Below are 20,438 nucleotides of genomic sequence, written 5' to 3' on the forward strand. Positions count from 1 at the left end.
CCACCACACTGAGAGGAGGAACCGTGACAAGTGTTTTGGGTTCTAAGGTGGCTTAAAGACCAATTCATACTTCTGTTGTGGTTAGGGAAATTTACTCAGCGATCTCCATGTGGTCACACAAAAGTTTAACGTCTTTCATCAGGATTTTATGTCGATTTTTTTTCTTTTTTTATACAGGGGTTTTAGGGATGCTGACTTCCTAACTCAGTGGCATCCATTAGCTTTTCATAGAAGTCTACGATCATGAGCTGCACAAAGTATACTGCATTTTAACACAGAAAGCGTTTAGCGGAATCTATCAGTTAATGTGTGGCACCCCAGAGTCCAGTTGCCACGGTGACATTGCCTCCCTCTTAGGAGTGATGTCATGCCTGGAGGCTGGGGGATCTCCATGCCAGGTAAAACACAGCATGCATCGCAATTCCTACCCCAGCCGACCTGATGAGGGCAAGACCTGGCAAGTTACCCATTGACTTGGACATGGGAGTCGTAACACCTTAGACGACGACACCACCTGATGCCGACTGGGATACAGAGCGGCAGCAGCAATACCGCAAACAGCAAGAGTTCATGGAACGAATGTTGTCCCAAGCCAGGCAGAGACAGGAAAAGAGCTACAACCAACACGCTCTGGCTACTCCATTAGTACCAGGAGAACAGGTCCTCAAAAGAAAGAGGAGGATGCACAAACTGGACGATCAGTGGGAGGCTGAGCCATACACCGTCATGCCTTCAAACTTTGATAATGCCAAAGTATGCTTCGTTAGTAAGGATGGAGAAGAAACCTCAGCAGCAGTGTTGAGGGATCATCTGAAAGTATGCCCTGACCAAATGAGAAACAAAAAAGGAAGACCAAGATGTCCCTCAACCTATGGAAGAGGTGGAAGAGAAGATCCATGGCATTCTTGGAGACTTTCCCTGGTCTTGGACGCAGGTGAATCTGTGGTGCCCCTGAGGGTTCAGTTGCCACAGATGTACTGCACCTCATCCAGAGGTGTAGTATCCCACTATCCCAGGAAAGATGGAGACACCTAACCACACTCAGACACCTGCATCCCACACACACTTAGAACAGCAGGGCATCCTCTATGACCCCTGCTTGGTTCATGAAGGGTGTGTTAAGGCTGGTGGAATGCACCAAATAATATAAAGGGAGATATGAGGTGCGTTTGCAGCCCGAGGTCCACCGTGCAGAGATGGAACTTGCTGCTGAGTAATGACGGACAGTATATGGTGGAAAAACATAAACACACGTGGGTTAACTTCACCCGGTATGTATGACATGAACCCTGTTACATCACAGGGCCGCAGTACCGCAGAGAAAACGCTAGAGTTTTGGTCAAAGACCCTGCCCCAAGGACAAGGGGTTAGAGTCCCTCTAGACCCACTAGCGTTGGCGCCAGGGAAAACAAACTAAGGATTACCGCACTATGTGCGTACAGCGCCGCTCTGGCAGATGCCACTAACCACCCTAAGCTCGGGCCAGGAAAGCGTACTATTTGTGCACGGCGCCACTTTGATGGACGCTGCTGCAGACGCAGTGCTATAGTACCTAGTGCTGGATGGCACAGTCTGGAGCTAGATAACTCAATCACCCAACACATGCAACAACGCTTGGGAGGGGATCTTAATGAGTCATTCACCAGATATCAGACACACATCCACACATACACGAATATCATTTTATACTAGCGTATGGCCGGGCTGCCATGCGGACCTTTTATGGCTGCAGCTTTCCGAGACTTTCCCAGTGGTACAATTGGAACAGCAACAGGACTTGAGCATGTGTCCTCTGGCCTCCAATGAGAGGTCCTCCCACGGGCATGCTCAGTAGGCCAAAAGAAGGACTTAGTCCCAAGAGCTGCTCGCTGCTGAGTAGTGCAGGTTACTATAGCTGAACCAGGGGTGGCAGCAGAAACCAAACCGACAGCACTAGCCTGAGCAAGATGCCGGGATCGACGTATCTGCTAAGCAGCCTCCTCTGTGGTCGGGCCTGAATGGGAAACTGCAGAAGGCAAGGCTCGGGATTCCTCTTGTGCAGAGAAAGAAACCCGACGCTTAACAGGGTGTTGGGATGTGGGTGGAGCTTAGGTTTAGAGCGGGAGAACTGTAGGAAGTTAGGACAGTTCCCCTTAGGGGGAGGAAGTGAGAGGACATGTCTGCAGCAGATCCTAGTTAGGAGGAGCTGCTGGACGGAGTGGGCTTTAGAAGGAAGTTCCCTGGAGGGAAAAGGGGTTCTCCCAAATGCACGGGTGGAGAGTGCTCCCCATGGGGCTCGTTCCATGCTGACAGACGTCAGGTGGGGGAGAATCCAGGTTGCAAAAGGGTCTTGACCCCTAGCCTAGTGGAGTGGACAACAGGACTGAGCTAGCCAGCCGATAGCTGTGGCAACTTTAGGGGCCACAGCCAACTACCACAGCTATCTTCTCTGGAAAGGCAGCCAGAAAAAAACAATGATTCGTAGTGGGTCACGTTGTCTGACAGGATTCGCAGGAGCTGGCCTGGGACACTGACTGTGAGGTTCTGGAAGGGAAGGCAAGCAGATAGCAGCACTGTGGAGATGGCCAGGAAAGGCACATATTGAAGGGAGTGCTGGACAGGTGTACTTCATCTGACTGAGAATTGACTGAGCCCCTCACCTGAAGAACATAGTACCAAGCGGGCATCTTTGTGCACCAAAAACTGTGAGTAAAGCTTTGGAAATGCACTCCACTGTGTCCTTTGAATTCTTGCCTGAACACTCACCCAGCACTGCTACATCTAAAATCAGCAACCATTACATATTTAACCAAACACCGCTGCCCTGGGACAACAGGTCTGCCTGTGGAGAGCTATTCCAACATTGCTGCAACACACCATCAGTACCAGAGGATCTGCACTACAGCGCTGGTCCCTATTAATCAGATACCACAGGTGGCATCACAAACTTTTATCACAAAAAACTCTTTACTTCTCATCCCCTTGTAAACACATCCCATTCCATTGGAGCCCCAGGGCCACGGACGGGGTCACCGCCACTGTGATACTGACCCTTTAAGGAAGCGGCCCGCTACCGAGTTTCTCACTAGCCCTGGGCTATGGGCGCTCCAAATCAAGCCATTGTAGTACCTGTCCTGATCTTTTCCCAGCCTACTGCACCTGAAGCAGTAGAAACTAAACCCGTTGGCTCCAGTAACAGGTGTCACATCTGCAGTGTAATGCGAAAATCTACCCGCTGTTAGCGGTGAATCTGTCAGACCCATGGTGAGTCTAAGAAGTCGCAGATGGCTGTCCAGTTTACCAGTAAGATGCAGGCCTACCAGTAGCACATATACTACTAGGTCCACAACATCAACAACAAACACACTAGGCCAGGCTAGATCAGTGCTGCGTAGATCCACCCGTAGTACGAGAGGTCAGGTCCCAGCCTGGTATAGGGACTAAAATTTATATAAGCTAATAATGTGTATAATTGCAACAGTTAAGTAGAGAGCCTACAGAGCCTACAGAGACTTACTGTATGAACTTTTAAATATTCATAATAACCTGTTGACAGTTAGGCAACAGGATTATGTGTGGCCAGGACCTTACTTGTAAATAGTTACCCAGACTTTGCCTTGAAAATAAGCTGCCAGCGTGGTCGAAAACCAGGCCCACTATAGAGTACCCAGGGTTGACACACAAAGTGGGCTAAGACGGTTCCCACCAATCAAACCCCAGGCATGCCGACAAAGGCAACTCCTGGACGGCAACATAAAGACTAGGCACTGCAGAGACTATGCTATTGTTTTTCTTTCTGGGACTTGGCAATTTTTACATTTTTATGACTTTGTAGATTTTGATTTATTGTTGTTATTAACTGTTCTTGTTATGTTTTCTCAATCCAGGAGACACTGAAGTTAACTAGGGGGGAATGTGGCACCCCAGAGTCTGGTTGCCATGGTGACATTGCCTCCCTCTTTGGGGTGATGTCATGCCTGGAGGCAGGGAGGTCCCCATGCAAGGTAATACACAGCATGCATCACAATTCCTACTTAAGGCCAGAGGGGGGTGCTCTAGACCTGACTTCAGGGGAGCTGTTCTCTCTGGTCGGAAGGATTCAGTTTAGTCTGTTTGGCAGTTGGTCAATGGAGAGGGAAGGGACAGGAGCGGAGTCAAGGGCTCTGGGGAATTGAAGCTGCATGGAGCTGACCCCGGAGCAGAGCGCTGACAAAAAGGATGCCAGACTCCTAGGCTGGGTGCGTGCTGTGCACCCCAACAGACGAATATCGAGGGCAGGGGACTGCAAGCTCCCTAGCCACACCAAACACTCAAAGGCACCACAGCAGACCAAGAGCCCAGGGCTGAGAGTGAAAACGCAATGCCAGTGATAGGCTCACGCTGTCTGCCATACAGGTTAAAACCAACATGCAGGAGAGGGCCACAGCTTAGCTTCAGGCAGCAGAGACCCGAAAAGAGAGCGCAGCAGGAAGGTCCCCAACCCCACCTGGCAGGGTGGACCCCTTGAATGCCTCCAGGCTAGCCGGACTTCTATCATCTGTAACTGGTTCTCTAGATTGCATTTTCAGCTACCAAAAAGTAAAAGGTAAAGAAAACTGCACTTCTCTGTGTCTCTTACTTATTCTTTGCACCCCAACTTTCACCAACACCTCAACAGCCAAAAATATTTGCCATGGGGCCCTACTCTACCTGTGGGGAGCTGTACCATCCTTGCTGCATCACCAACGGCCCCAATGGACCTAAACCGCAGTGTCGGCAACCCATTGTCGAACACCACGAGTGGCGTCACAACTCAATGCCATATAACTATCCCCCATTTTATGACACGGCCAGGGCCACGGAAATGGATTACGGCCCCGTGATCTCCCCCAAAGAACTGTCCAGCCAAATTCCGAGTACCCTCTGGCCCTGGGGGGCGTGTCAAATGCATGCTCTCCAAACCACTGGCAACATAAATAAGAGACTGGTTGAAAGATTACAGCCTGACATGTCTTTCTCTGAAATGCCAAGGTGTTTTAATAGCCGGCCAAAGACTATACATAGTTTGAAAAGCCAACCAGATACTATAACGTGAGACCTGTTTAGTCCATTATGGCCCCTGACCAGCTACACCCTTCCCACTCCTGTTCATTGACAGGTTTTTAACATGTGTGTACAAAGGTACAGTCCTGTCAATCACCTGAAGCAGCATGGGTTGTGTTTCTCCCTGTAGATCCCAGCAAGCTTTTCTCTGAACTACTGGAGTGTTTCTGAGAAAAACCTACCTGGTTGCAATCAAAGTTTGCCCAGCATGAATATATTGATAAATTCCCTTTAACAAACCTTACAGGGAACAGTTAAGTAGTAATACAGGGGTGGACATGTAAGGGGGACAACCAGACAGTGGGTACCTGCGTGCCAGGTCCGGAACTGTTAAGGCTGCATCCCCTGTTGTCTGGGGGAAACATTAGCAAGCCGGACCTTCTGACTGACCCGGAAACTGGGGGCGCGGTTATAAGTAAAAGTGCACACAGCGTCAAGCAGTTTCCCGCCGGCGGTGACAGAGGCAAGGTGCATGCGCAGTGGGCTCCGAGGGGTGCACACTCAGGCCACAACGTCACACAGCTGATCCGATGCCGGGACACTGCCGAGGCCCACCGCAGTAATAAGGAAGGAGCCCTGTTCAGCTAAGTGTCGCATGCCAGCCTAAGAGCCAGGGCAGAGTTCAGGACTGTTCGCTGCTGCCCTTGTTGTACCATGGTCTGCAAGACCTCATTGGAGAAACATCACCCCAGATGTTGTTGGCTCTTCAGTCTTGGCGGGAACAGGCAGCGCGCTGCACAAAGAGAGGAGTGCAGTGCGCCTGGTAACTGGCAGAGAGCAAGGTGCTGTGTACTTCATGACTGTGAGTACAGTGCACGTGCCACATTAGAGGGACCGGGTACGGGACTAATACTCGCACTCAGAGTTTTGCCAGTTTATATTTGCTGAGCCATGTTGGGCTCGTACAGGACTGTGGCCCGCACCCTTGCCTTCCACTGCAGCATATGGACTAGGGGCAGCGGAAGGTACTGGAGACCGACCACTGTCGCCAGAAGACGAGGCATTGTTATCTACAGGATCCCACTGTAAAATACATGGTGCCTGTCGTTGTCGGCGCTATTGACTTCATAGTCTGAGGAGCTACTGACTTTCTAGCCAGAATTGAACAGAACTGCCGTTACTCTATCTGTTGCTCTTAATCCCTGAATGTCCTTTACAAACTGTACTGTTTATTCCCCTGTTTAACCCATTACCTCCCTGTGTGGAGAATTCCCTGTTAAGTAAAATTGTTAAAACTTGCTCTGCCTCCCGTCCATCACTGCATCCCACAACCTGCTCACAGACGTACCATTGGTGAAACCTGTGCCAAGAGATTAAGGGATCACTTACACCTTCAAAGCAGGTGAAATTGTTCCTTATGAGGAGCTACTGGACTGCAAAGGGCCTAAATATTTTTCCTGCACAGAGACATCTTCTGACTCTGTCCGCTCCTGTGTAAATGCATTATATGTGAGAAAGCCAATTTTCTCATTTTGATACATTTCCCGTAACTTTATATTTTTTTGCATATCTGAGAATTTTCTACAGTTTTTAATAGAAATTGTGATGAAAACAATTAATCAGAAAACTTGTATTCACATAAAGTCTCAACTGCAGTCATTTTACTGTTTGACTTTCCCTTTGAGAGACCACAGCTGAGAAATCCTGTACCATGACATCCAGGTAATTTGATTTCTAGGGACCATTCATTTACATGAATTGTTCCATAGAGAATCAATAAATCCTTAACTCTCCTGTCTTAAAGTTGACATTACGATAAATCTCCCTTAGGTGAGGGTAGAATTAAGGAGTTAATATGAAACCCTTGAGGACAGTGAGTTTTCTGTATAAAAAGAGGACGTAAAGAAGAAGAAATAAGGCGACACACTCCATGAGAATCCACACCTTATGCTTTAGACAACTTAGGTGGCTTCTTCTTTGGCCAACTTAATTTTATCCACCACTATAAATATCTTCTTTTCACGTCATACATCCATATATAACATAAAGCATACTTACTTCTAAAGTAAATCATACACTCACCTATATAATCAAGATCTCTTGGTCAGACTATTGAAAACTTTTCCCAATCTAAGGCCCTTGGCCTCTGCTGTCAATCAATAGAAAGTCACATTGATGAAAGAGATGACCAACATCATCTTTAAATTGTAATATTCTTTCTGGAAAACAGGAACCCACTTTTATTTCCATAATGAATAGATTGTGTAGCATTGGGCATGTTATTGACTCCTTTCATAATCGAATTATTGAATTCCAAGACAAGTGTTGGGTCAATGACACGGAAACCTACGGCCAACTTTGATCATTGATGATTGGAGGTAGCATCAACTAAATAATTACATTACAATGTTCTTCTGTAAGGTTACGTTCATAGGTTGGAAGGTTTCAAAAATTTTGGAATTGTCATAGACCATATCTAGACTTTAATATTTGGTCAAGCCTATAAAGAAATATAGTTGTCTGAATGTGAAGATGGCCATGTTAGACAGAAATTATTCACATTCTTTTATGACTCTTTAGCTACTTCTCCCATTCTTATGTCACCTAGAGGAGTAAATGGACTTGTCAAATGACATCATGGAAGTCAAGTTTTGTCACGCCCTTTTCTACGCGACCGTATCCTACCTAATTCTCTACTGCAATGGACAGACTTGTAGACTGGACATCTCAGAGCTTCATGGATTCTCACAGCCAGGAAATATTATGCTAGGGGTTGTGCTTCCTCTTCACCTTGCCACAAATTATCACCCAACATCCTTTACGGAGAAACCACCCTGGACTACATGCTCAATGTAAGTAGGAATCTGGTGTACCTTTATGAAGCAGGTCTGAAAATGTTTCTTTTATCAAGGGTTTTCAGTTTGTCCCTTAATGTACATGATGAAAATTAAGAAAGCTATGTAGAATTGTGTTGCCTTGAGATAAAATACTTACATTTTTACGTACTAGAAATTTTTAAAAATCAGCAAAATGTGGTCACATTTGCACCAATCATATAATCAGTCCACACTGCAGACTAGTTGTTGATTATTAATTTCTACATCACTGTAACTTATTGTAATTCTATATTTCTCTAGTGGGTTTAATTGGTTTTAGATGAAGTAGGAAGTGAATATAGTTATTCATCTTTATACTTTTGGAAGTCATACTTTGCTTGGACCTACATTTGCCGCATTTAAATTGACAGTATACTTCACCAGCACCCCTCATTCTCTATATACTAGATCAGTGTTCGCCAACTCCGGTCATCAAGAGCCACCCACAGGTCATGTTTTCTGGATTTTCTTAGTATTGCACAGATGATATTTGCATCACCTCGACAGGCAAGAATTCAATCACCTGTGCAATACTAAGGAAATCCTGAAAATATTACCTGTTGGTGGCTCTTGAGGACCGGAGTTGGGGAACACTGTACTAGAGAATGACTAAGTTAAGCCAAAAGTGTCAATGAGGTTTAGATCTAAATATCTATATGGTCCCTTCAATTGGATTTTAACAACCTCTGTACCATTTCTGCTGTTCTAATGATAACCCTGATTCAGATCCAGGAGCATAAGGCTCAAAGCTGACGTTATATTTCATATCTTAAATATTAATAAGTCAAGGGGTACTTGGCAAAATTACCCACAATAAAGACCCCACGGCCTAAAGTTAGTGAGTGTCACTGCTACATCACAGTATAATTGAAGTGAATGGGCTTAAAGTGAATGGTGCCCTGCAAAGTACTAATCACTGGAAAAAACAAGTCTCAATAAAATAGAACATTTGGATATTTTGAGCATTGCTTTTCATGCTTGTACTACTTTTCAAGACAAATTGTGTCCTCATCTTGCACTTTGCTGCAATCTAGCAATGTCATACGGTGATCTTTGGCTGTATCACATGTGCCGCAGTCACAGTCCACTATCATGCACACGATAGGAATAATATTTGCTTAGAGCTCATCATGTCGCCGAGTCCAAGATACTGAGAAGACTGTCACTGATGGGTGCTAGAGCCACCATGGTGCGAACAGCTTACAAAATGAAAACCACAAGTCATTCCTCCGCATGGCCATCTGGTAATAAAACCATATTCTTGATTGGTAATGGTCAAGAACAAGGTGGATCCATCAATAAAATAGAAACTAAAGCGTTTTTGACAACAAAGCCCTTAGTCACGCACAAGATGCGTGGGACCAAGGTCAACACTGACAGTAGACTTTTCAGTAAAATGTAGATAGTTTAGCTGCATAAAAAGCTGGTTTGTGAGTATTCATGCTACTGTCACCATGAAATCTCCTCAGTTTGAAATTTTCAATATAACTGGGAAAAAAAAACCTTCATGAAGATCCTTTATGAAGGGTAGAATCGTTGTGTGTAGCTAGGTCTTACTCGTGCACATTGGTAAATATCTCCTAGACATCTGTTGATTTTCAACACTGAAAAGTATGGAAAATACAAATATAAAATCAAAACTGGTTATGTGTATTTTTATAATATGAATTTTTGTGACATTAGAACTAGAGTTGAGCGAAACGGGTCGGTCAATTTCAAAAGTCGCCGATTTTCGCAAAAGTCGGGTTTCATGAAAAGAAACCCGACCATAGCGTGAGATCAGCCACGAGGTCGGCAACCATGGCGCCAAAGTCGCGTTTCAAAAGATGCTTCCAGCGCCCTTTTTCAGCCAATGATGGAGGACCCACAATGTGGGCAACTCGATGACATAGGCAGCGGTCACCACCATCTTTGAGAAGGGCATGCAAGTGATTGGCTTGCTTTGTGTGGCGTCACAGGGGCTATAAAAGGGCGTGCACGCCGACCGCCATCTTACTTATGGCGTTCTTAGCATAGGAAGAGCTGCTGCTGATTCTGTAGGGAGAGCATTAGGCAGGGAAGAAGATACAAAAAACTGCTTCTGCTGGTAGCGATTTTGCCTGTACAACACACCAGTTAGTGTGCAGTGACAGGGGAGGCTATATTTTGGTGCATTCAGCTCTGTTGGTTATTAGGCTGCCTTATAAGGCTCCCTGATAGCTGCATTGCTGTTTTCACACTGCTGTGCAAACTGCTTTTCTAAAAGCAAAAATACTTTTCATCCTCTTTTTTGCCCAGTTACCAAGCATTCATTTTTCCACACTTTTGTGTGCAGCAGTCCTGCTTATTAGGCTGCCTGCTGCCATACTTGGGACAGAGCATCATTGTCAGCTTGCTAAAATCTCTAGGGAGATTCAAATTCTCCCCAGTCCTATATAGACATTTTATACACCATCCAATTTCAGCCTGTTATATTGAGGTGTAATCTACACTGGGCCTGAGATAATAGTTCAGTGTCCTCAAGTCTCTAGGGAGATTCAAATTCTCCCCAGTCCTATATAGACATTTTTTACATCATCCAATTTCAGCCTGTTATATTGAGGTGTAATCTACACAGGGCCTGAGATAATAGTTCAGTGTCCTTAAGTCTGTAGGGAGATTAAAATTCTCCCCAATACTATATAAACCTTGTACCTTGTTTTACAGTACCATATACAGTAGCTGGTGGTATTTTGGGTACATTTTCCCAAAAATGAGGAAGTGTGTTGGAAGATGCTGTGGAAGTGGGCGGGGGTTGCCAGCTGGTAATGATGGTGTTGGTGGTGGTGGTGGATCTGCTGGTAGTGGCAAAAGCACAATAGCACCTAATGCAGGAAGTGTTGACCCTGCGTCATCGTCTGGCTCCACATGGCCTCGAAGGCTCCCTTTTCTGGGAGTAGGTAAACCGCTTTTAAAGCTGGAGCTTCAGGAACAAGCTTTGGCTTACATTGCTGACACAGCCTGCAGCTCTATCGCCTCCTCATCTGAACTTTCAAAAAATAAAAGAACTGAGTCATGATTGGAGGCTCATGGTCAGGAACCACACCTTTCCTTGTGTCCTTCACCCCTACCAAAAGTAAAGGATGCGGCAGGCCACACTACAGATTACTCCATGGAGCTCTTTTCACATACCATGCCTGGGTTATCAAGTCAAATCGTGAATTACCCAGGCCAAGATGAATCTGACATGGAGTGCACTGATGCACAGCCACTGATAGATGATTCTGCTGGTACATTCACTCAGAGCACTACATTGTCCTCGCAGTGTACTGAGCCAGAATCTGACCCTGATGAAACTCAGGTGCCCCTTCCTGCATACTATACCACCTTACATAGTGACACAGAGGAAGGTGCACATGACATTGAAGAGGAGGTGATGGATGACCCAGTTGTTGACCCAGTTTGGCATCTATTGAGGAAAGAGGGTGCCGCTGCCAATAGCTCAGAAGAGGAGGAGGAGCATCCGCAGCAGGCATCGACATCGCAACAGCTGTTATCTGGCAGGCCCAGAGCAGTCCAAAAACGGGTTACAAAAACCAAAAGCGTTGCAGGACCTCTAGGCCAGACAGTCAAATTAGCACAGCGTGCAAGGCCTCAAAATGTCTTCCATAGTAGGAAGAGTGCAGTGTGGCACTTTTTTGAACAAAATCCTAATGATCAGGCAAAGGTTATCTGTAAAAAGTGTGCAAAGACCTTTAGCAGTGGGAAAAATCTGAGAAATTTGAATACCAGTTGCATGCTTAGACATTTAATCACCATGCACTTGCAAGCGTGGACGAACTACCAAACCTCACGTACCACATGTGCAACTGCTCCCAATGAAGGTAGTCAGCAACGATACATCGTTTCCCCCCACTGTAAGCCCACCGGTTAGCACACCACCAGCAGCAAATGTTGAGGTGTCGTCGCAAGGCCAAAGCAGTCAGGGAATCACAATGTTATATCAACGAAAGACTGAATCTAGGCCATCAGAAAGAACACCAACTCCATCACCAACCCTCTTTCAGTCTGCCATGTCCACCGCTAGTTCCACCATATGCAGCTCTCAAGTCCAGCTCACCCTGCCAGAGACTATGAGTAGGACAAGAAAGTACTCATCCGCGTACACTGGGTTTGAACACCCACATTGCCAAACTAATCTGGTAAGAGATAATGTCCTACTAGTTGGTTGAAAGCGAAGCTTTCCGCGAACTCATGGCCTACGCAGTACCATGCTATGACCTACCCAGTCGGCACTTCTTTTCTCACAAAGCCATCCCAGCCCTCCACCTTCATGTGAAAGACCGCTTTGTCCATGCACTCAAGCAATCAGTGAGTGGAAAGGTGCACCTCACAACAGATGCGTGGTCCAGTAGGCATGGCCAGGGCCGTTACGTGTCCATCACTGCGCACTGGGTTAATGTGGTGGATGCAGGGTCCACAGGGGACAGCGGCGGTGGGACAGTGCTGCCTAGCGCACGGTATAGGAAACAGTTGGCTGTAAGCGTTCGACCCTCCTCCTCCTCCAGAAGCGAAAGCTCGTTCCACAGAGCGCAGTTGCACGAGCACTCCATCCGCAGCTGCCAGTGTTGTACACTCGGTGTCCCACTATCGAACAGCTAGTGGTAAGCGTCAGCAGGCTGTGTTGAAGATGATGTGTTTTGGCGACAACAGACACACCGCGGAGGTACTGGCCGACTACTTGCAGCGACAAACTGAGTCATGGCTTGGCAGTCTACATCTTGAGGTAGGCAAGGTATTTAGTGATAATGGCCGGAATTTTGTGGCAGCCATAGCCCTTTCAAAACTACAACACATACCTTGCCTGGCTCACACCTTGAACCTTGTGGTGCAGTGCTTTTATCAACAATTATCTGGAGTTAACAGGCCTGCTCCAGAAGATCCGAAGACTGTGTTCGCACATCCACCGGTCGCCCGTACACTCCAGTCGTATGCAGAAGCTGCAGTGATTGCTCCAACTTCCCAAGCACGGCCTATTTATCGACGTTGCAACAAGGTGGAACTCCATCCTGCACATGGTTGAGAGGCTGTGCAAACAGAGGCAGGCTGTAATGCATTTGTGAGAGGATACACGGCCAGGCACTTTGAGGGCAGACATGGAGTTGTCGGGTGTGCAGTGGTCGATGTAGAAAGACCTCTGTAAAGTCCTTCAGTGTTTTGAGGAATGCACACGACTGGTAAGCGCAGACGACGCCATCATAAGCATGAGCATCCCACTTATGTGTCTGCTCATGCAAACTTTGACGCACATTAAGGAGCAGGCGTCTGCAGCCGAGGAGGATGAGGAAGAGGAGGAAGGAAGCCTTGATGACAGTCAGCCATTGTCTGCTCCGGGAACTCTCCTGGACGAGGTGGAGGAAGAAGAGGAAGAGGAGGATGATGATGGGGATGATTATTTAGGGGAGGAGGATGCTTCACGTGGGGCAAGAGAAAATGTTGGCATGGCAAGGTCAAGTACATGGTTTGTGCGTGACTGGAGGGATGTGGATTTGCCAGAAAGTGCTCCTCCACCCAGCACTTGTAGTGCATCATTGACACCTGGAACATTGGCCCAAATGTCAGATTATGCCTTCCAGATCCTAAAAAGGGACCCCCGCATTGCCAAGATGATGAACGATGATGACTACTGGTTGGCTAGCATCCTGGATCCACGCTATAAAGGCAAATTCCAAAACATCATGCCACAGGAGAACCTTGACCTAATATTGGCTAACAAACAAGCAACTCTGGTAAACCGTTTGTTTGAGGCATTCCCAACACACAGCAGTGGTGATGGTTCTCCAACGAGCCGTAGGGGCAACATTGAAGAGGTGTTCGTGGTGCACACATCAGAAGTGGCATTGGAGACAAGGGTTTCATGACCATGTTGTGGACTGATTTTTCAAGTCCTGTTCACACAACTGGTAATACTGCATCAATTGAAAGTGACAGGAGACAGAAGTTGTCAACTATGGTTACAAACTACTTTTCCTCCCATATCAATGTTCTTCCTCACAGGTCATTCCCCTTTGACTATTGGGCCTCTAAACTGGACGCCTGGCCTGAATTGACACAATGCGCCTTACAGGAGCTCGCATGCCCTGCTGCTAGTGTGCTATCGGAAAGAGTCTTCAGTGCAGCTGGATCAATCCTGACAGAAAAAAGGACCCGTCTGTTGACCCAAAATGTTGCTGATCTAACCTTCATTAAAATGAACCATGCATGGGTTTCAAAGGATTTTGTGCCACCTTCCCCTGATGACACATAGGTTGCCAGAAAAATGGCTCCCTTTTGTCCTCCTCTTCCTCGGACTTCTCCAATTCCTCCATTTTCAGCTGCTGAAAGTCCAATATCAACATATGCCATTTTTTAAACCTCCCAAACTGGGCTGCCTCCCCCCCCATGGCCGAGGTCACCACCTAGCGCACGCAACCGTGCGAGTGCCATTGCCCTGGACAGGTGGGTGGGCCGACTCTTGGGCACTGGCACAGGGTCCCTCATAGTGCAATCAAGTGTCTCTGATGGTGGGGGTGCAAACCCGCCGTCAGACACACCGGCGTACTATGAAGGGCCCAGTGCCAGTACCGACGCCCACAAGTGGGCCCCCCTTGCTTGGGCAGGGCCCCAGCATTTGCAATATTTACCTCTCCCTGCTCCTCCGCTGTGTAGTCTGGGCTGTAAAATCCTTCCCTGTTACTGCCACTACAAATTTGGTGAACTGATAGCTGATGGTTAAGACATAGCTATGCCCTGTCCTGCTGGCCGGGCTCTAGCTTCAGATGATTAATGGCTTCCATTTCTTATGGACGTCAACTCACAGTGAGATGCAATGGTGGTTTTTCATCAGCTTTCACAGTTTTCCTACTCACAGACGTGTGACATTCCTGCCCACATATTTAAATGTGCCCTCTCATGCCAATCCAATAGAATTGCCTACAGCCTGTGGCTTCTGTCTTTTGCACTCCAAAGTTACCTGACAGATCATGATAGGCAGTGAGGACCATGTCTACATCTCTCCCTGTGATCAAAATTTGATGGAGATGAGAAACGGTGATGGGATCAATGGTACTGCGATACAGCAACCCTTTCTTCACTAAGAACTGTTTTCGCTGTCTCCACACACAAATTAATTAAGGGTCAGCATCGCCTCTGAGAATTCTCCCGGGAGTTTTTCTCTTGATTAGTAATTTGTTGTGAGCTCATCTGTTCATTCATCTTTTGTGTCCGAGGATCTCCCTCTTCTGGTGAAGGAAGGTAGTGAGGCTGATTACCAAACACCTGATCAGGTGGATGGTGACTGGGTAACGGGAACTTCTGACTGGATATAAGGCAGCCGACGCCCTTCTGAGTTGCTGGTGATTTCTCTGCTGGATTCTTGGAGACCAGTCTGATTCCTGCTTCCAAAGATAAGTTTTTGCTCTGCTATTGAACTTATTAGTTTTGGTTTTGTTTACCTTGTTTTTTGGAGTTCAGCCATCCCCGGCCGGGGGTGTGCTGGATTCTTTTTCCTTGATCAGTGTTCTCTTTTGCTCTGCTTCCAGAATATTCTGAGTGCTGATATAGGGTTTGAAGTCTAGTGACTTCAGGGTCCTTTTTGCATATCAGTTGTGTTGGTAATATTTTTTAGCAGGGTTTTTCGGATTGCAGACAGTAGCTATTCTATCCTGTCCTTTTTAGTTAGCTTGGGCCCCATCGTTTGCTCAACCTATCTTTCTATCTGTGTTAGTGTTTTCATCTTGCTTCACCGTCATTATATGTTGGGGGCTGCCTATTGCTTTGGGGTCTGCTCTGGGGCAGTCAGTTTTTCCCTTTTCTCTCTTTAGGCTTATGTAGATCTCCGGCTGTGACGAGGTGTCTATGATCACCGTAGGAACACTCCACGGCTACTGCTAGTTGTGTGATAGGATTAGGGGTCTGCAATCCGCTAGTTTCCAACCTCTCTGTTTTTCTGGGCTGAGCTTGTGTTTTGCTTTTTCCTCCTCGGTGACTCAATCATAACAGTAATTCCTAAATTTCTGCAATCACTCGACTTTATGCCTGTACTTTTATCCATCTCGTTTCCTCTTGCTGAGAGTCTGGACTGTCTAACTGAGACAGAAATATATATGAAGATTTAAAAATACCCCAACAGTGTATACTGGTGTATGCTTCAAAAACATTTCCTTTTTTCTACTTTTTAGATTGTTGTCTTATTCATACTGAGGCTGTGAGTGTCATTGTCGGACTCCGGAAATAAACACGGAGATTTTAAATGTTTTAACTATGCTATATATACCTGTTATCCAGTGATACTGTACCCTTTCTCAACTTTCTGCAATCTTGTCGAATCCATACTGTGCCTGAGACCGTCTGAGTCTGCCTCCTGATTACAGATGAGTGGTGTTTTAGTGGAACTGTTGGCCAAGTTCAAATTCTAGCTGTTTTGGGCGGTGTTAGATCCATTCGTTGAACTACAACACTTTGATTAAAATTCGGCTGTTCGAGTTTCCGTTCGAGAACGTTTCGTTAAACAAAAGCGTATCTTTTTTTTCACATTAATAATGGTTTTCAATGATAATAGACTGTTTTAGGGCATAGTAGCGGTGTCTGGTAGCCAGCCGTAGAGTACACCTGTGAAGGAGCTACACCGTGTGTGTTTCTAATAATTTTTTACCGCATATTGTCCTGAAAATCCTTTTGGGCCTAGTAACTGTGTCTGCTAGTCAGAAGAGGAGCCCACCAGTGAATCGAGCTATGCCGCCTGTTTATGAAAGAACCAGTTTTTGACTGCATTTACACCACTTAATACTTTGGGCCAAGTAACTGTGTATGCTACTCAGCAGAGTTGGCCACCCGTGAACCAAGCTATGCCGCCTGTTTATGTAAGAACTGTGTGCTACTCAGCAGAGGAGCCCAGCTGTCAAGCAAGCTACAGCACCTGTGGTTTGGACACTTAATTTTTTCACATTCTTTCTGGAATGCCGTTTAGGCCTAATTCCGGAATTACGGTTGACCTGCACTTACTGGGTAATGCTTGTTCGCAGGGAAGAATTGTAATCCCAGATCCCCATCACTAACGGGGTTCAGCGTGTTATCCGCACCTGAAAGTGATACACGCTGGTCCTTTCATTGTAGCACGCGTGCAGCCCGGGACATGTAAGGGCATGACAGACATGTTATTGGCCGGCCTCGCGTGTCCCTCTAGTAAGCTGAATGCAGACCGCGGGGGCATGCCTTAGTCTTGTTCATTAATGGAATTAAGCTTGCTATCTGTGCAGTTTTTTTTGTGGATGGCATGGTTGAGGTTGCCCGTGTTGAGTCCAATTAAGCCGCAGGCTCCACTCCTGGTCGTGCCCTTCTGGACATTCCTTTAAGGTTCAGCTTTGCAACCATACTGCCCTCGGAAGCCAAGCACTTTCCTGACAGTGACATTCTGGTCACTGCATTATGTGGAGCTCATCATATACTGTATCGAACATTATATGGGACCAATGATTCTGTATGGAGAAATATATGGGCCTCATTACTCTGTATAGCGCACTATGCGGTGGCCATAATACTGTATGGAGGAATATACTGTCTGTTTTTGGAGCTATTGGAGAATATAAAATGGATATCAGTCATGTGATGCAAGAATTGAAGTATTTTTCATTGTACTGTACCGCTATTTCTCTGCCATATCAAAGGATCATGAATTGTGTCATGTGTTAAAGGAGCCCAGTGACAATCTTTGGCCCTGGGCCCACGTAAATCTGGAGCCAGCACTACCCCCCCACAACTTTAGCCAAATAACCCCCAATTTTCAATGCCTAACTATTATTATGAAGTAAATTAAGGTTGACAAGCTTAAGTAATAAGAATTGATGTTTTTGGCATTGAAATGGGCACTGTAGGTGTGTTTCCTGTCCTCCACTCCCTGCCGATTTTGCTTCCCCATTGACTTGCATTGGGTTTCGTGTTTCAGTCGGACTTCGACTTTTCACAATAATCGGCCGATTTCATTCGACCCGACTTTTGCGAAAGTCGGGTTTCGTGAAACCCGACTCAACCCGAAAAAAGGCAAAGTCGCTCTTCTCTAATTAGAACCCATATAGAGTGAGTCGGCGAGGTTTGTCATTTAGCCTCTTTACTCTGGGTGTTCAACTTGCTCAGATAATCCAATTATTTATTTCCTTTTTTTTCAAGCAAGGTAAAGGTTAATTTATGGGTCATTTCATCTTTATAGGCAGAGTTTATCCACTAACATCAACTAGGGCATTTTATAGCCTTGAAGTAACAATAAGAACCAGATACTCCCTACTGGACTAAGTCCAATCCTACGCATCATTATCCTTGTCCTCTGCCAGTCTTCTTGCTTCCTCTTCTGGGGTATACATCACAAAACTGCGGCAGCCAATCAGAGGCCACTAATTGACTGCAGCGCTAGTGTTCTTTCTAGAGAACACTATCAGAAAGAGCTAATATTTGTTTTTCTCAAACTCATATGGAGCGACACCGCTGCAGCCATTCAACGACAGCTCGTTGGCTGAAGCGGTGATGTGACATCAAACACCAGAAGGTAAAGTGATAAAACCAACAGTGACATAGTGGGATGGCAAGGCATTCAATGTGTAAGTGTTTATAATTTTTTTCAGATCAACCCTTGAGCCAACGATAAAGGAAAAATGCAAAAAAAATAGACTGCATAGTTTTTGCTTCTGCCTTGTGCAGATTGCCTCAAATAAAGTGTTCAGTGGATCAAACTTGTAGTTATGAATGATGAGATGAGATGAGTGAACCTTTCAAGGTTTGGTTAGGATTCTCCAAATGGATCTCCATTCGCCAAACGGTTCAACGAACGTACCCAAATCCCATTAGATTCAATGGGAGGCAAAACAAAATGCATAGACAACACCTTAAGGGGTCACAAAAAGCATCTCAAACAGCTAATATTAGGGGCAGACACTATGAAAAGTGGCATCAATTGACCTACAGTAGAAATATGCAAATGGCACAGCAGTAGTCAACCATGGACCATGCATGAGGTATCATGCCCTGGCCCAGCATTTACTACTTGGAATTGAAGTTTCAATGAGGACCTGGTAGTTAAGGGAGCCGTGTAAGTGTTCTTAGCTGGGAGTCCTGATACCTCATGCACAAACATCAGTTTTATAGACGATTATTGGTAGAAAAATGTAAGGAAATTAACACAGGTCGTTGACTGATTAATTGACCTGTAAGTAGAAGGACCGGACTGCGGGTACCTGTTCTGTGCCAGATCCGGAACAGTCAGGGCTGTCTCCGCTGTTGTCCGGGGGAATGTCTAAGGGATTGGACTAATTTTGGTATCCAGGAGCAAGGGGTGTGGAAAAAGGCTTGCAGCAACAGCGTGCACAGAAGTCGTCAGACTTGGTGGGAAGAGACAGTGGGCAGAAAGGAGAAGTGTGTGGTCTGTCCCTCAAGTCTCATTGCAGCGCAGGCCCGCACATGATCATCCCTGCCGCTGACAGCCGAGGCCACGAGGAGAGACGTATGGCGTGCCCGTTGGCCTCCATGAACCAAGGTGCCAAGCGCCCCTGGTTTGCAAGTACCGTGCGTATGCCGTCAAAGAGAGACCGAGAGCGAGACCGTTATCTGTACCCCAACCTCCCAGTGTATATCTGCTGGGCCACGTTGGGCTGAGACAGTGCTGAGGCTTGCTCCTTCTCAGCCACATCAGCATCGGACACTGACCGCTGCCACCAGAATACGGATCATCGTTAACCTCAAGCCCTCATCAGACAAGCACCGTGCCAGCCGTCGTTGGCGCCATTGCCTGCTCTGAGATTTCTACAGCCTGAGATATGACTCACACGCTAAGTTGATTCAACAAGAACTGCCATAACAGTATCCTTTGTTATTGCCTTTTACCCCCCCATTTTTCTGTTTTCCTCCCTGCATGGAGTATCGCTGTGTTACGTAAAACCATTAACCCTTGCTCTGTCTCCTATCCTTTGCTGCATCCCGGAACCTGCTCACAGATCATCAGTAGAACCTGTTATAATGGCACACAATTAGTCAGTCAGCCATGAGCCATGGGCCATGTATGAGGTATCGGAGCCTGGCCCATCATTTACAGCTTGGAATTGAAGTTTTAATGAGGATCTGGTCGTTAAGGAAGCAGTGTAATCCTTATCTGTGTGACCTCACATCTCATGCAACAACTCCAATTTTTTTTATTCCAGCCACACTCAGATGGCAGAAAAATTAGTTTTATAGAATACTATTGGCAGAAAAATGTAAGGAAAGTAACACAGGAAGTTAACTGAAAGTAAGTGCAGGTCTGCTGGTCTGGGAGCCATACTTACAGAGCTGGCCCATCAGATAGAGACAAAACTTGGAATCTCCAAATTTCAAAAAATAGTTGTCACACACTACTAAAGTGGTATAAATTTCTACAGAGTAGAAACAGTATAATAAGCCTCTGACACACCTTCTACTACAGGAAACCTAACAGATGCAGACCCAACTTGGAGTCTCCACATTTCAAAAAATTGTTTGTAACATTAGCAGCAGTAGCAACAGCAGGCACAGAAGACACCACAAAGATGGCACGTACTGAACTAA

General features: G+C 46.2%; 1 protein-coding gene across 1 annotated transcript in view; it reads left to right on the forward strand.

The window, feature by feature from the left end:
• Positions 1-19,319: 19,319 nt before the first annotated feature.
• LOC141049878 (extracellular calcium-sensing receptor-like) overlaps positions 19,320-20,438 on the forward strand; it is a 52,017-nt gene continuing 50,898 nt past the window's right edge. Inside the window, exon 1 of the mRNA XM_073546718.1 lies at positions 19,320-19,486. Within this exon, the coding sequence (XP_073402819.1) occupies positions 19,320-19,486 (167 nt within the window). The remainder of the gene's footprint in view (positions 19,487-20,438) is intronic.

The sequence above is a fragment of the Dendrobates tinctorius genome, unplaced genomic scaffold, assembly GCF_039654945.1.
Source record: "Dendrobates tinctorius isolate UK_male_01 unplaced genomic scaffold, ASM3965494v1 ptg000151l, whole genome shotgun sequence".
NCBI lineage: Eukaryota > Metazoa > Chordata > Amphibia > Anura > Dendrobatidae > Dendrobates > Dendrobates tinctorius.